The 14,939-nt window shown below is 47.3% G+C and overlaps 1 protein-coding gene across 3 annotated transcripts in view; it reads left to right on the top strand.

The window, feature by feature from the left end:
* The window catches only part of PDLIM2 (PDZ and LIM domain 2), a 60,030-nt gene extending 52,733 nt beyond the window's left edge, over positions 1-7,297 (top strand). For all 3 annotated transcript variants that reach the window (XM_029603790.1, XM_029603791.1, XM_029603792.1), the window contains exons 8-10: positions 220-356; positions 5,619-5,730; positions 6,745-7,297. In XM_029603790.1, coding sequence (XP_029459650.1) covers positions 220-356; positions 5,619-5,730; positions 6,745-6,919 — 424 coding nt within the window. In that variant the 3' untranslated portion in view covers positions 6,920-7,297. The remainder of the gene's footprint in view (positions 1-219; positions 357-5,618; positions 5,731-6,744) is intronic.
* The last annotated feature ends 7,642 nt before the right edge of the window (positions 7,298-14,939 follow it).

Below are 14,939 nucleotides of genomic sequence, written 5' to 3'. Positions count from 1 at the left end.
TGCACTCAGTACCAGGAGGCAAGGGGGTCACGAGGTCACAGACTGAACTCTGGTCTCGTTTCCTGTAATTAGAGACCATTCTTTCTGCACAGGCTGAACTTCCAGACTGGCAAAAGATTCATGTTCATCTAGGCCGGTCCCCTCAGAGTATGCGCTCTCTCTCTCTCTCTCACCAGAGCTGACAGAGAGTGATTCACTGTGCTGTTTTCTCTTCTCTAGTGCTGGTCCTGATCCAGGAATGAACCGATTTGATGAAGACTCTGAAGTCTATAAGATGCTTCAAGAGAACCATGAGACTCGGGCACCGCCACGACAATCTAGCTCCTTCCGCATCTTACAGGAAGCTCTCGAGTCAGGTACAGGAAAAGCAGTGACTGCCCCGAGACCCTGGGATGTCTGATAGTGTGAGTGATTAGTGGAGGATGATGTGGGTGTGAGGCAAGGCCGTCATGACCGTTAGGCGGGACTAGGCGGTCACCTGGGACGGTGTCAATGGGTGGGGTGCCGCCGGAGTACGTGTATGCGCCATTTGCAAAATGTGAAAGGAGGGGTGAAAGCATTTGTGGAGCACTCACTAGCAGGGGCGGATAGCAGGAAAATATCAGCCAGGGGGATTTTTTTCAAAACCAGCCCACGGGGCATCTGGCTCCCCCTCTGCACTTTCTCTGCAGCACGTGTATCGCCAGCTCCCTAAAGCACACCAAGTGGACTCTGGAACCTGGCAGAATTAAGCTTTATGTCTCCCAAATAAATTTCACATTTTTCTTAAATAACCAAGAAATAGAGCACACTCTAGACCAGCAGCGAGTAAACAAAGCTGAAGATCCCGTTCTATCCATTCAAATCGGTTAATGGCAAACCAAGCAGCTCTTGAACTAGTGAAAGTAATGAGACAACTACACTGCCAGCCAGTGTCAGACACACAGACGTGCTCAGTCACACAAACAGATGTATAGGTTGCAGAGACTTTATATACACTGACACACACTCTCTCTTAGACACTTTCTCACAGACACACTGAGAGTGTGTGTGTGTGTGTGTCTCTCTCATATACAAAGTGTATGCATAGTTATGGGTCACTCTCTGTGTGACACAGACACACGTTCTCTCTCATATACAAAGTGTATGCATAGTTATGGGTCATTCTCTGTGTGACACAGACACACGTTCTCTCTCATATACAAAGTGTATGCATAGTTATGGGTCACTCTCTGTGTGACACAGACACACGTTCTCCCTCATATACAAAGTGTATGCATAGTTATGGGTCACTCTCTGTGTGACACAGACACACGTTCTCCCTCATATACAAAGTGTATGCATAGTTATGGGTCACTCTCTGTGTGACACAGACACACGTTCTCCCTCATATACAAAGTGTATGCATAGTTATGGGTCACTCTCTGTGTGACACAGACACACGTTCTCCCTCATATACAAAGTGTATGCATAGTTATGGGTCACTCTCTGTGTGACACTGACACACGTTCTCTCTCATATACAAAGTGTATGCATAGTTATGGGTCACTCTCTGTGTGACACAGACACACGTTCTCTCTCATATACAAAGTGTATGCATAGTTATGGGTCACTCTCTGTGTGACACAGGCACACTTTCTCTCTCATATACAAAGTGTATGCATAGTTATGGGTCACTCTCTGTGTGACACAGACACACGTTCTCTCTCATATACAAAGTGTATGCATAGTTATGGGTCACTCTCTGTGTGACACAGACACACGTTCTCTCTCATGTACAAAGTGTATGCATAGTTATGGGTCACTCTCTGTGTGACACTGACACACGTTCTCTCTCATGTACAAAGTGTATGCATAGTTATGGGTCACTCTCTGTGTGACACTGACACACGTTCTCTCTCATATACAAAGTGTATGTATAGTTATGGGTCACTCTCTGTGTGACACAGACACACGTTCTCTCTCATATACAAAGTGTATGTATAGTTATGGGTCACTCTCTGTGTGACACTGGCACACTTTCTCTCTCATGTACAAAGTGTATGCATAGTTATGGGTCACTCTCTGTGTGACACAGGCACACGTTCTCTCTCATGTACAAAGTGTATGCATAGTTATGGGTCACTCTCTGTGTGACACAGACACACGTTCTCTCTCATATACAAAGTGTATGCATAGTTATGGGTCACTCTCTGTGTGACACAGGCACACGTTCTCTCTCATATACAAAGTGTATGCATAGTTATGGTCACTCTCTGTGTGACACAGGCACACGTTCTCTCTCATATACAAAGTGTATGCATAGTTATGGGTCACTCTCTGTGTGACACTGACACACGTTCTCCCTCATATACAAAGTGTATGCATAGTTATGGTCACTCTCTGTGTGACACAGGCACACGTTCTCTCTCATATACAAAGTGTATGCATAGTTATGGTCACTCTCTGTGTGACACAGGCACACGTTCTCCCTAACACGCTACTGTTGTGCTGCTGCTTATGTGCCCCCACCCCAGCACTACCACATCATGGTGTAAAGTTCTTGCTTGCTGCCAGCCCTTCCTTATTTTGCAGCAGCCTCCTCCTTTTCCAGTCCCACTCTGAGACTTGCTGGTTCCACAGCTAACTGTTCCTCTCAGAGCTCAGTCCAGTCACCTCAGACAGAAGCCTTCCCAACACTGCACAATTACTTCCTCCTGGCTCACTCTCTCCCTTCCTCTGCCTGTACCTTGCCTCCAGTTCCCTGCCACCCTCCCACCACTGCAGTGCATTCCCATTGACTGCAGGCTACACCGTCCCCTGTTTTTATGGTTCTCCAGGCTTGACTCTGCTTACATGCTCCAGGGGATAGGGGGACCAGACGTGTTCCATACTTTTCCCTGGGCTTATAAAAAGAAAAACTTAAGCCCTGGCCGAGATGGGGGAGAGCCACTAACCCAGCTCCAGATGGGAATCCTGCTTTCTCTTGTGGAGACAATGCAGCCAGGGCTGGTGCAAGGGTAATTTATAATAACAGATTTTACATGAAAAGAGCATTCAAAGTATGGTCTTCTAACATGTATATTATTTACATGCCCTACTATGGCACCACTTAATGACTACACCAACACTTTTCCAATTTTAGACACCGTTCCAAGATGCCACTCCAAAAAACCTTTTTGTCTTTATATCATGACCATCATACTAGGCCTCATCGTATAAGCTCACGCTATTTAGACTCAGCTTTATTTATAATCATAGGTCATTCTTGGTTGGAAAGTCCCGACAGTCTCTATTTTTTTGAACAAATTTTTTTTATGCAATTAAAACTCTAAAAAAATGAAGTACTTAACTTCTGGTATTCCAATATTCACTATTCATGACGGTCCTTTGTCTCTTGACAAGAAGCTGGTAACCCGACACGGGGCCGTGTTTCGGACTGCTAATTCATTGTGCCAGTCCTTTTTCAAGGGTGAATATCGAAGTGAACAGAAACGCTGGTTTGCCATCTTTTGAAAAAGTTTTGTTAAATCTATACGTCCCTTATATGGTTAAAACATTTGCTACATAAGCTGTGGGTGAAGCGACTTAGCCGCATAACTTATGCAGCTAAGGAGCAATATTTGGTCTTGGCTGCATAAGTTAACTGGCCACGTTAGATGGTTATAACTGATATGGCGAAGTACAAATATATGCCTACATTCAGCGACATAGCCATGCCACTGAATGTACCATGTAATTTAGCCAGATAAGTTATATCCAGCCAAGTTACTTAAATGGCCAGCTTTCAATATTGGGCCCCTAATGATTTAAAAAGTCACATAAATTTGTTCTAATATTTCCCAAACACCAATAAAATATTTTAAAACAGCAAATGTGAAATAACACTCCATAAATTAAAAAAATTCTCCTGCTCTCCATATCATTAAATAAATATCTGGTATATTTTGACTTCCCAGAGATTGTTATGGATTTGGGTGAAGGGGGCCACATAGTCTTTATTCTCTTTCTCTCTCTCATACACATGTAGGCTTTCACAAACACATTCAGGCTCTCTTTGTTTCTCATACATGCATGCCATGCTCATACATTTATTTATTTATTTATTTAACGTCTCTTATATACCGATAGCCGTTCGCACATCGTATCGGTTCACAAAGAACAAAAAACTTGTGGGCAGCGCCCTTACAAATAACAGATAACAATACAAATAACCGGGGGAGGAGGCAATGCAAATTAATAGGACTATAAATATAACATACATAAAACTATATACATGCAGGCTCTCTCTCATATACATCCAAAGGCTCTCATGCACACATGCAGGCGCAGTCTCTCATCCATATGCAGCTTTCATACACATGCAGGTGCTCTCTTATACATACAGTCGCTCTCTCATAGACATACAGGCAATCTCATGCATACATGTGGGCTCTCTCTCATGCACACATGCAGGTGCTCTCTTTCTCATATGTACATGCAGGCTCTCACTCCCTCATATACGCATGCAGGCACTCATGCACATATGTAAGCTCTCTCTCTGTCATACACACATGCAAGTGCACTCTCTCTCTGTCATACATACATGCAGATGCTCTCTCTCATATATACACATGCAGGTGCTCTCTCTCATATACACACATGCAGGTGCTGTCTCTCATATACACACATGCAGGTGCTGTCTCTCATATACACACATGCAGGTGCTCTCTCTCATGCACACATACATGCAAGCTCTCTTTCTCTTATACAAACACACACACCCCTCTCAGGTGTTTCCTTTCTTCTGGGCCTTCACCGAGCCTGCGATGCTCCTTATTTGGTGCTGGAGGGGAGGTGGAAGGAGGCAGCCTTGCTACCACAAGATGTGTCTTTCTGCCGACCCCAGGCCATAGACCTTTCTTCTGGCTGCAGTGGGTTGGGTTCCGCATGGCCCTGCTGAGATCTCCCTTGGACCGTGACTGGCTGGGCTTCATTGTAGCCCTGCAGAGACCTCCCCCGAGCCGCGACAGATTGGGCTCTGTTGCGGCCCTGCTGAGATCTCCCTTGGGCCGTGATAGCCTTGGGCCATGATGGGTTGGGTTCTGTCACGGTCCTACCAAAGGCCTTGTTCCATGGCAACCTCTCTCAGGAGCAGCTGAGATGAAAATCATGTGATCAGTGTGACCTGTCCACCACGGGATGCCCAATCTCAATAGGCCAATCCATCGCTGCTTGCTAGGTTTGTGCTACATGGTGTATGTAATTTGAGTGAGAGAGAGAGAGAGTACTGTAAGAGGGAGACAACTCTATATATCTACCACTCCTAGAGGGGCACATTCAACTCACGGTGGGTTTGGCGGGGGGGGGTGTGTGTTATATTGGTCTGCCTAGGGTGCTACAGACCCTTGCACCTGCCCTGGTGTGAGGTGAGCCTGTGAGACCCTTGGTGGTCATGAATGACACTGAGTGTGATGGATTTGGGAGAGGCACCAAGTGTGTGCTGGGTCTTGGGTGATTATGTGGCATGGGTGTCAGATCTAACCATCTGCAAGTGGAATTCCTGTTGTGATCTGACCTATTGTATAATCATGGGAGGTGGCAGAAGCATAGACTTCCCGGACTTGCCCTCTTACCTTCCTAGCATATGCAGTTATGCTTGATAATGTGTTCCTTCGCAGAGAGATCCGACGTCTATCTCCCCAGCCGTCTTTCTCCAAATGCTCACAAGCCAGTGAGCAGTACGCTGGTCCAGAGCCTGCACGTCTGTGAAAAGTGTGGTACCAGCATTGTGTGAGTATGAGATCAGGATCGGGAGGGCTGCTTACATGTCACGCCAGTGCCATGCACATGTAAGCTCAGGGAGGTTGGGGTTTCTGAGAACCGAAAGGGAGAGGTGCCTATTTTGATGATTCAGGGATATGCTCTCTGTCAGGGTAGGAAGGTGTTCTCTCTAGGGGTTTTGATTATGGTGGGAGAATGAGAAGAAGAGAACTCAATCCAATTTCTGTTCAATAACTTTTTTGTTGACATGAGAATTTGCCCATGTGTCTTCAAAGTAATATCCATAAAGTGTGAGAGAGAAAAAATTAGAAATAACAGAATAGTGACAATTGCTGCAGTCGGGTGATGATCATTTAAAATATAGGACTCTCCTACCCTCTGCTGGCTTTATTGTGTAATGCAACCACCAGCAGCACAGCAAAAAAATCCAACAGGCCTTCCCTGTCCAGGAACCCTGCAGAGCCACTCTCATCCCTCCTAAACCCATTTTATCCAGAAACCTTGTAAATCTGCTCTAATCCTTCATGGGCCTGTCCTATCCAGGAATCTCACAGGCCCATCCTGTCGAGGAACCATAGACCCACTCTAATCCATCACTGGCCTGCCCTAGCCAGCAACAATTTAGACCAGCTTGAACTCCTCACAGCCCTTCCCTATCCAGGAATGAATTTCACATTCTTATCTGGTCTTGGTACCTCACAGACCTGCTTTAATCCCTCACAAGTCGCTCCTAGCCAGGAATCTTACAAGTCCAATCTAACTCCTGACAGGCTTGTCCTGTCCTGGTGCCTCCAGGACAGGACAAGCCTGTCCTGGTGCCCCCCTAGCTAGGATCCTTACAGGTCTATGCTAACCCCTCATACGCTTGTCCTAGCCAAGGACCTCCCAGACCCAATTTAATCCTTTACGAGCACATCCAATCCAGAACCTCAAGAGCAGCCCTAGCCAGAAATGTATCACCCTCATCTTAGTGCTTTCTGCTACTGCGGCAACAGTATCTTACTCCATTTCCTTATTTCTCAGAAACCAAGCAGTGAAGATCCAGGAGAACCACTACCGCCATGCAGCCTGTTATGTCTGTTCCGACTGCGGCCTGAATCTGAAAATGCGGGGGCACTTTTGGGTGGGAAACTTGATGTTCTGTGAGAAGCACGCACGGGCTCGCTACAGGGGACCTGAGGTGTCCTCCCACCCTTGACCCATGGGTTCAGACAGTCTCTATCTCCTGACATTATACCGACCACTGCCCCCTCTGGTTACAGGTATCCAGCAGGAGCGCTAGACTCTCCTGTCCTTTTCTCCGTTTGCTTCTCATTTGACTTACGATTGTATGGAAATGTTCAGCGGGCCAGTCGGCTCCTCTCTTTTGGTAAAAGATTTCTCGGTTCTGGCCAATCAACAGCGGTGCTGGTGAGAGTCAAATGTCTGAATTCTGCAACCATGAGTGCGTTGAATCCTGGTCTCAGCCCTCAGCAGGACCGGGCCCACCCCCATAATAAACTTCTCGTTACCTTTTCGTATTGTTAACTTAAAGGGTTTCTGGATATTAAGGTGATGATAAAAATGTGTGCATGCAGGTTGTGTCTCACTTGTGTTCTGTTATAGCTGGGGGGGGGGGGGGGAAGAGAATCTTAACCTATCTCTGCATTTATGAAATGGTGCACATTCAGGCTGAGGCAGTATCGTGCGCTGCGCCTAGCACACGGATGAACGGGCGCGTGGACGTGTGACCAGAACTCCTTATGTAATAAGGGGATTGGCACGTCCAAACCAGCAGGTAGCTAATAGTGCTCATCACAAATTCATCGTGACCAGGTTATTAGCTATTACCTACTTATGTAATAAATAAGGTGCACCCAACACGCACATTTTTTTACTCTCAAAAATTAACGCCTGCCCTGGAGCAGGCGTTAAGTCTGGAGGAGCCCCTAACGTTAACAGAAAAGCAGAAAATACTGCTTTTCTGTAGTTCCTCTGGCTTAATATTGTGACGATATTAAGTCGGAGGAACAGAAAAAAGGAGTACAGTTAAAAAAAAAAACAAAAAACACCAAACCCTTGCTGGCAGTCAGGTTAGGTAAACGGACGCTCAATTAACGAACATCCAGTTTCCTAACGCTTGGCTGGGCACAGATTAGGAAAATGGATACTCGTGAAACTGAGCATCCCTTTTTCCTAACCCACACTGACAGCCACCTCTCCTGCGTGCCCGAGGCTGCAGAGGCGCTAGGCACGCACAGTTTCCCCTACCGCCTCCTTTTTAACGCAGCGGCTCATTTGCCTACTGCCTCGTGCGCCCGGGAGAGGTGGATGGGCGCGCGTTAGGGAAGCGGGGGCCCAGTTTGGACGCACGGCGTTGGAGCATCCATATTGCATGGGCTTGGAAAAGCTGGACCCAGGGGTTGTTATAGGGACTTAGATGCATTACATTTACTATACCCAGAGCCATGCACTCATTGGAACAAGATTGCACGCGCGTACATATGCAGTACAGATGTTGGCAAATAAGCACAGGCATAAAGTTGGGTGATTGCTGGGACAGCATTGCCTGTGGGGGGAGGGGAGGTGAGAGGTGGTTTGAATGAGGAGAGAGTGGGTGGAGAGGAGGGATAGAAGGGTTAAGGGGAGGGAGGAAGGGAAACAAGGTGTCTGAATCCGTTTTTTTTCCTGTCCACCTCTGCTTTCTTCACCTGGGAATTGTTTGTGCACTCCATCAGCCATTGATGTTTCTGCTGGGAGGGGGATTAATTCGCTGCAGGTGGGAGGGGGATCAAAGCCTAGAAACCGAGGGCAGGGTCTTTGTCTGAATGTTGGATGGGGAGCTGTTAACGGCAAAGGTGGGGCACTCACAAGAAGGAGACCAGTGTGGTTTCTACTTTACTCTCTGAAATTTCTTTTGTTTCTCAGCCCTCAGGCTTGGGTTGGGCAGTTTTGTGCATTAGGGAAAGCTCTGTATGTGTCTGACAAGCATCAGTAAAGTCTGCCTCAGGCTATAAGTGATGCAGGAGATGACAGGAACCCCACTGGGCCCCCATCTTCTTATAATACACACCATCAGCACATCCAACCTGGGCTGTAGCCACTGCCCCTCCCCCTCCCCCAAAATTCTTGAACAGAATTCTGCTTTATCCACTGGTCCCACCCCAGTCTCCCAAGTCCCAGAAACCTGTCAGAGCCTCCTCCAGAGTGAGAACTCTGCTAGAGCCACCCTGAAGAGCAGAACAATGCCACAGCAGTGCCCCCAAGCCTCCTGGGATGCAAAGCCCTGCTTACAGCCATTGCACAAGTCCCAGAATCCTTGTACAGGTAGCCTGTGGGACCCAGAACAGCGTAACAGTCACCCTCCTGTGACTTGGAACCTGCTACAACCAACCACCCCCCCCCCCCCCAAGGCCCAGAACCCTGCTACTGTTATTGCCTTCCTGACACCTGAATCCTCCAAAAACTCAGAACCCTACCAGAGCCTCCTCTCATCCCCCCACATCTAAAACCCTAGTACATTCAAATCAAGTCCCAGAGCCCTGCCACCGTCCCTTTCTAAGATTCAGAAATCTAGTAGACAAATCCTGCCCCGAGCCCCGGGTTCCTGCTATAGCCAAGCCTAAGATCCAGAATCTTGGTGCAGATTCTGCTGTCTCTGCTCCTCAAGACCCAAAAATATATGACAGTCCCCTCCAATCTGAGACACTGAACCCATGCTATGGCCAGTTCCTGAGACCAAGAGCCCTTCCACTGCACACCCTGTGCTTTGAGACTCAGAACTCTGCTACAGTCACCTCCTGATCACCAGAACCTGAGACTTGGAGATATATATAGAGAGATAGATAGATATATATATGTAACTTTTCCATGACATTGAACCCTGTTGTAATTGCATCACTTTAACACAAACGTCTGTTCTAGTCACTTTCCTATGGGACTATGAAGATGATGCATGCAGAGACATTACCACATTTTTGAGATGGTGAGACAATGACCTAAATATGTGTCCCCCAGACTAGGAGGGGTCAGGGATGATATAAATATTTTAAGGACACGAACACTGCATACCTGCCATTCTTTTATGGAAAGGAAGGCCTAGACTAAGGACAAAGAAAGTAGACTCAGGAGCATGGCGGATGCATAGAACATCCTCCCAGCGGGCCGGGCCTGGCCTGGCGCATGCAGTGGGTCCCCAGATCTGGTCTTCCATATCTCTGGTCGGATGGGGATGCTTCACAGGCAGCATTCTTGATCCTGGCGGGAGTCTTGGCCACTTTAAAGGCAAAACCTGGTAGCTAGATTTAGAGCCCATAATACATAGTTGTGGCTATAAGGACACTTACTTCAATGAAATGGGAGACAGGGCTGAATAACACGGGGGGAAAAAAATCCCCAGGTAGTTGTGAATGAAGACTCTGTGCAAAATCCCAGCTGTGATTCAGATTCATCTGGAACAGAAAGGAGGGACTATGGGCAAAAAGAACAGTCTCCCAGTAGATCTTTTGGAAACAAAAAGTTATCAGAATTCAAGAAAACCTGGGGTAAGCACAGAGGATCCTTAGCTGTGGGAAGTGAGGGTAAAGCCTGGGGTAAGCACAGAGGATCCTTAGCTGTGGGAAGTGAGGGTAAAGCCTGGGATAAGCACAGTGGATCCTTAGCTGTGGGAAGTGAGGGTAAAGCCTGGGATAAGCACAGAGGATCCTTAGCTGTGGGAAGTGAGGGTAAAGCCTGGGGTAAGCACAGAAGCTCCTTAGCTGTGGGGAGTGAGGGTAAAGCCCGGGATAAGCACAGAGGATCCTTAGCTGTGGGAAGTGAGGGTAAAGCCTGGGGTAAGCACAGAAGCTCCTTAGCTGTGGGGAGTGAGGGTAAAGCCTGGGATAAGCACAGAGGATCCTTAGCTGTGGGAAGTGAGGGTAAAGCCTGGGGTAAGCACAGAAGCTCCTTAGCTGTGGGGAGTGAGGGTAAAGCCTGGGTTAAGCACAGAAGCTCCTTAGCTGTGGGGAGTGAGGGTAAAGCCTGGGATAAGCACAGAGGGTCCTTAGCTGTGGAGAGTGAGGGTAAAGCCTGGGATAAGCACAGAAGCTCCTTAGCTGTGGGGAGTGAGGATAAAGCCTGGGGTAAGCACAGAGGATCCTTAGCTGTGGGAAGTGAGGATAAAGCCTGGGGTAAGCACAGAGGATCCTTAGCTGTGGGAAGTGAGGGGAAAAGCCTGGGGTAAGCACAGAAGCTCCTTAGCTGTGGGGAGTGAGGGTAAAGCCTGGGAGAAGTACAGAGGATCCTTAGCTGTGGGGAGTGAGGGTAAAGCCTGGGGTAAGCACAGAGGATCCTTAGCTGTGGGAAGTGAGGGTAAAGCCTGGGATAAGCACAGAGGATCCTTAGCTGTGGGACGTGAGGGTAAAGCCTGGGATTAACACAGAGGATCCTTAGCTGTGGGAAGTGAGGGTAAAGCCTGGGATAAGCACAGAGGATCCTTAGCTGTGGGAAGTGAGGGTAAAGCCTGGGATAAGCACAGAGGGTCCTTAGCTGTGAGGAGTGAGGGTAAAGCCTGGGATAAGCACAGAGGGTCCTTAGCTGTGGAAAGTGAGGGTAAAGCCTGGGATAAGCACAGAGGGTCCTTAGCTGTGGGGAGTGAGGGTAAAGCCTGGGAGAAGTACAGAGGATCCTTAACGGTAGGGGAGTAAGGGTTTAAGGCATGGGAGAGACAGAGGGATACGATACAGACTTTAAAATACCTAAACAAGAATCAAATCTTTTCCAGTCTAAAGGAAGCTGTAGAGCTAGGGCTCATGATACGAAGCTCCAAGGAAAAACCTCAGGACATATTTTTTCACGGATGGGGTGATGGATGCTTGGAATGCCTTTCCAAAAGAGATGGTGAGAACAAGAGTTGTAATGGAATTGAAAAGGCTGTGGGATGAGCACAGATACTCCCCGGTAGCTAGAAGATGAAAAAGAAGACTGGGGGAGGGGGAACCTATGGTAATTTTTGGGTGCAACCTGTCCTGCACAGAGCAGCATTTACAGCCAGCCGGTGGTGCATTCAAGGGATCCATCTGGGCATATTCTAACAGTTAATGCAGGGTTTAGCTATTTGGCTGTTCACATTACTTCAATGAAGTTTGATCAAATTCATTTAGGATGGCACTAGGGCAGGAGCAGTCAGCAATTGTGTTTCTATGGCTGGGGCTGGCCTTCTGGGCACTGCCAGAATGAATGAATAAATAAAGTTGGGAGGGGGAGGTCTGGCCCATCACCTGCTTTTAGGGCTTGGATGGGGCCTCCTTACCCTCAAGGTAACCTGCACTAAGCGGCAGTTACAACCCTAAGCACCTTGCTGGGAAGACTGGATGGACTATTTTGGTCTTTGTCTGAAGTTGTTTGCTGCTGTTATAAGCATAGGCAGGCCAATGCTATATCATGTGCTGAGCCTAGCGCAAAGGCCAACAAGCTCTTGGATGCAGGTTTTGGATGCGCTAGGCTAACACCCGACGCAATAAGGGGATTAGAACGTCCAAAGTGTGTCCAAACCAGCTCGTAGCTAATAGAGCTCATCAGCATGTAGATGAGGCTATTAGCTACCCCCCTCCCGATGCAAAAAAAAATCACCGTGAGCCTGATGCACAAGTTTTAACAGGGAAAACTTAATGCCTGCTCCAGGGCTGGTGTTAATTCTTTACGCGCTCCGAGCCATCTAAAAACAAAAACCCACAAACCACAAAAAAGCCCAAAATACTGCTTTGCGTGGTTCCTTCGTAGGAGGAAACATAGGAAACAGCATGAAAAAAAAAAATGTTGCCAGTGGTCAGGTTAGGGGAGATGCCCATTAATTGAGCGTCCATTTTCCTAACCCTTGCACAGCCACTTCTCCTGGGCGCCCCATGCCATGGATACGTTAGGGACGCACAATTTATCCTTAGTGCGACCTCATTTAAATAATGTATTGCGCACCTAGGACAGGTGGCTGGGCGTGCATTAGGAGAGTGGGCACTCAATCATGGGTGCCATTTCATGCATCGGCCTGAGAGAGAGAGAGAGTAAGAGAGGGCCTGAGATAAAAGCACAGAAAATCCTTAGCTGTGCCCCAATGGATGAAGTCGGAGATTAAGTAAAATATGCGGTATTACAACAGAAAGGGAAAAATGGGGCAGATGAGCTGTGTCTGAAGTCTTCATGATTCTGGATATAAGCACAGAGGGCGATTCCTGATTGTGCTGCCCCAGCGAGTGTTTATGGGACCCGGGCGTGCACCCAGCTCTGTGTGCTTGGGTTGGGAAGATGGCTGTGCCCCCCCACTCGCAGCGTCCTGTGTGTTTAAGGGGATGGCTGTGCCTCCTCCTCCTCCTCCGCCACCCTTTCCAGTGTGTTTGCTGGGATGACTGGGAGGGTCTCCTAGACACCTTTTAACATTTTCCCCACCTTAGTCATTTCCAAAACGTATAAGGCTGTAATTGTCTAAATACCCTAAATCCTCACTAACACCACAGTGATAATCTTACCGGTCACAGCTCAGGAGAGGTTTGCATCTTCAGCTCCACTCTCATCCTTTTTCTCTTTCCTTAAATTGTCACCTAAAACACTTTTCTCTCTCTCAACCACCCCTCCCCTCACCACATACACACTCTCCCTCTCTGGCACAAGGAATGTTCTTGGCTGGCCATACTGCAGGAGGGTGCGGTTGCACTCATGGAAATGTAATGTGGATTTCCAGACCGAGGGTGAATGGGTTTTCTAGTATGAGAGCCTTTTTCTTGGTTCCTTGCTGCATGGTGTCAGACAGAGCTGGTAAAAAGTGAGTTCAGGGTGACTAGCTGCAATGCAAAGGTGTTAAAGGGAAAGCAGTGTGAATGATGAGTAAAATTCTTTAAAGATTCCTGTTTACAGTTCTAGTGTATTCAGAGCTTGAAAGAGCAGAGCCCTGGATCCTCCTCCAGAGGGGACAGCCTCTTGCATGCTCCAAAGGGCGTTCTTAAAATAATAATTATTGTACTTGCATTCAGCATACTACAAGGTGAACACAAATATAGCAATGCAAGGAGGAGATAGGAATAAAGTCCTAAGAAGGATGGTGGATGCATGGAAGAGCCGCTCTATGGAGGAAGTGGGGATGAGGACAGTATCAGAATTCAAGAGAACATGGGACAAGCACAGAGGATCACTGTGGGATAGGAAAGGACTACAGAGCTGAGCAGGAGATGTGGATGTGTTGTGTGGGCTTTATCTGCTGCCATGTTCTATGTTTCAATGAAAGATCCCTGGTTTCCAGCCTGAATCTGAGGAAAGGGAATTGGGGAGGAGAGCAAGGGGCTTGAGCAAGGGTCTCTGAAGACAGCCATCTTTGGGGGAAGGCCAGGTAGGGATCTTCCTAAAGGGGGAAAGTTGCAGAGATTTAGATAGGGACAACCAGGGGAAAGGCTTGGAAGCCATAGAAAGCAAAGAATAACAGAAGAAACGGAAGCTATAGCAGCAAAAGAATGAGATCAGAGAGGCACACTTCCCAGAGCTGAGAGAGAAAATCAAAGTCTTGCCACAAAAGAATGAGCAGGCTAAAAACTCTGTATAATCCTGGGGGAAGGAGGAGAAGCAGCAACTAAAGCAGAAAAATATGTGGTATCCTGCCACCGGGCCAGAAATGAAACCTGAGCAGGGACACTACAGACTAGTGCCAAAGCCTGAGACATGTCCCTGATGCTGTATTTTTTGTAACTTGCAACTTTACTTATTACCATTCTGAAATTTTAATCATTTTTTATATTACTTTGGTAGCACATGTAAAATTGTCCTGACAATAAAGTTATCTGACTCTGAAACAATTTGGTATCCTATCACCAGGCAAGAAATGCAATCTGACCTCGGACAATTATGGCCCAGCACCAAAACCTAAGTCTTGTCCTTGATATTGTACTTTCCATAACCCCTAATTTTTATTTTCGTCATTATTTTGGAATATTTATCTTTTCCCTTTTTATGTTAATCATTATATGTAAATTTGGCAACACACATAAAATTATCATGGCAATGAGTTTATCTGAATCGGAGTCCTGTGCTGAGTTTAGGGAGTGGGAGTGCAACGAAATACGCCCGGAGCCAGATATTGTTTCTGGGTGTTAGTTCTCTCATTGAAAGACAGAACCAACTCCACCATGGCGCAATATTAAGACTGAAAAAAAAGCGGATGCTAAAGGGCAGGACTGAGCTGAGCAACGAATCTCCCACCTCCCCCCAGGGTCTCTAAAAAT

Source organism: Rhinatrema bivittatum, chromosome 5 (genome assembly GCF_901001135.1).
Source record: "Rhinatrema bivittatum chromosome 5, aRhiBiv1.1, whole genome shotgun sequence".
Classification (NCBI taxonomy): Eukaryota; Metazoa; Chordata; class Amphibia; order Gymnophiona; family Rhinatrematidae; genus Rhinatrema; species Rhinatrema bivittatum.
This window is presented reverse-complemented; position numbering and strand designations above follow the sequence as displayed.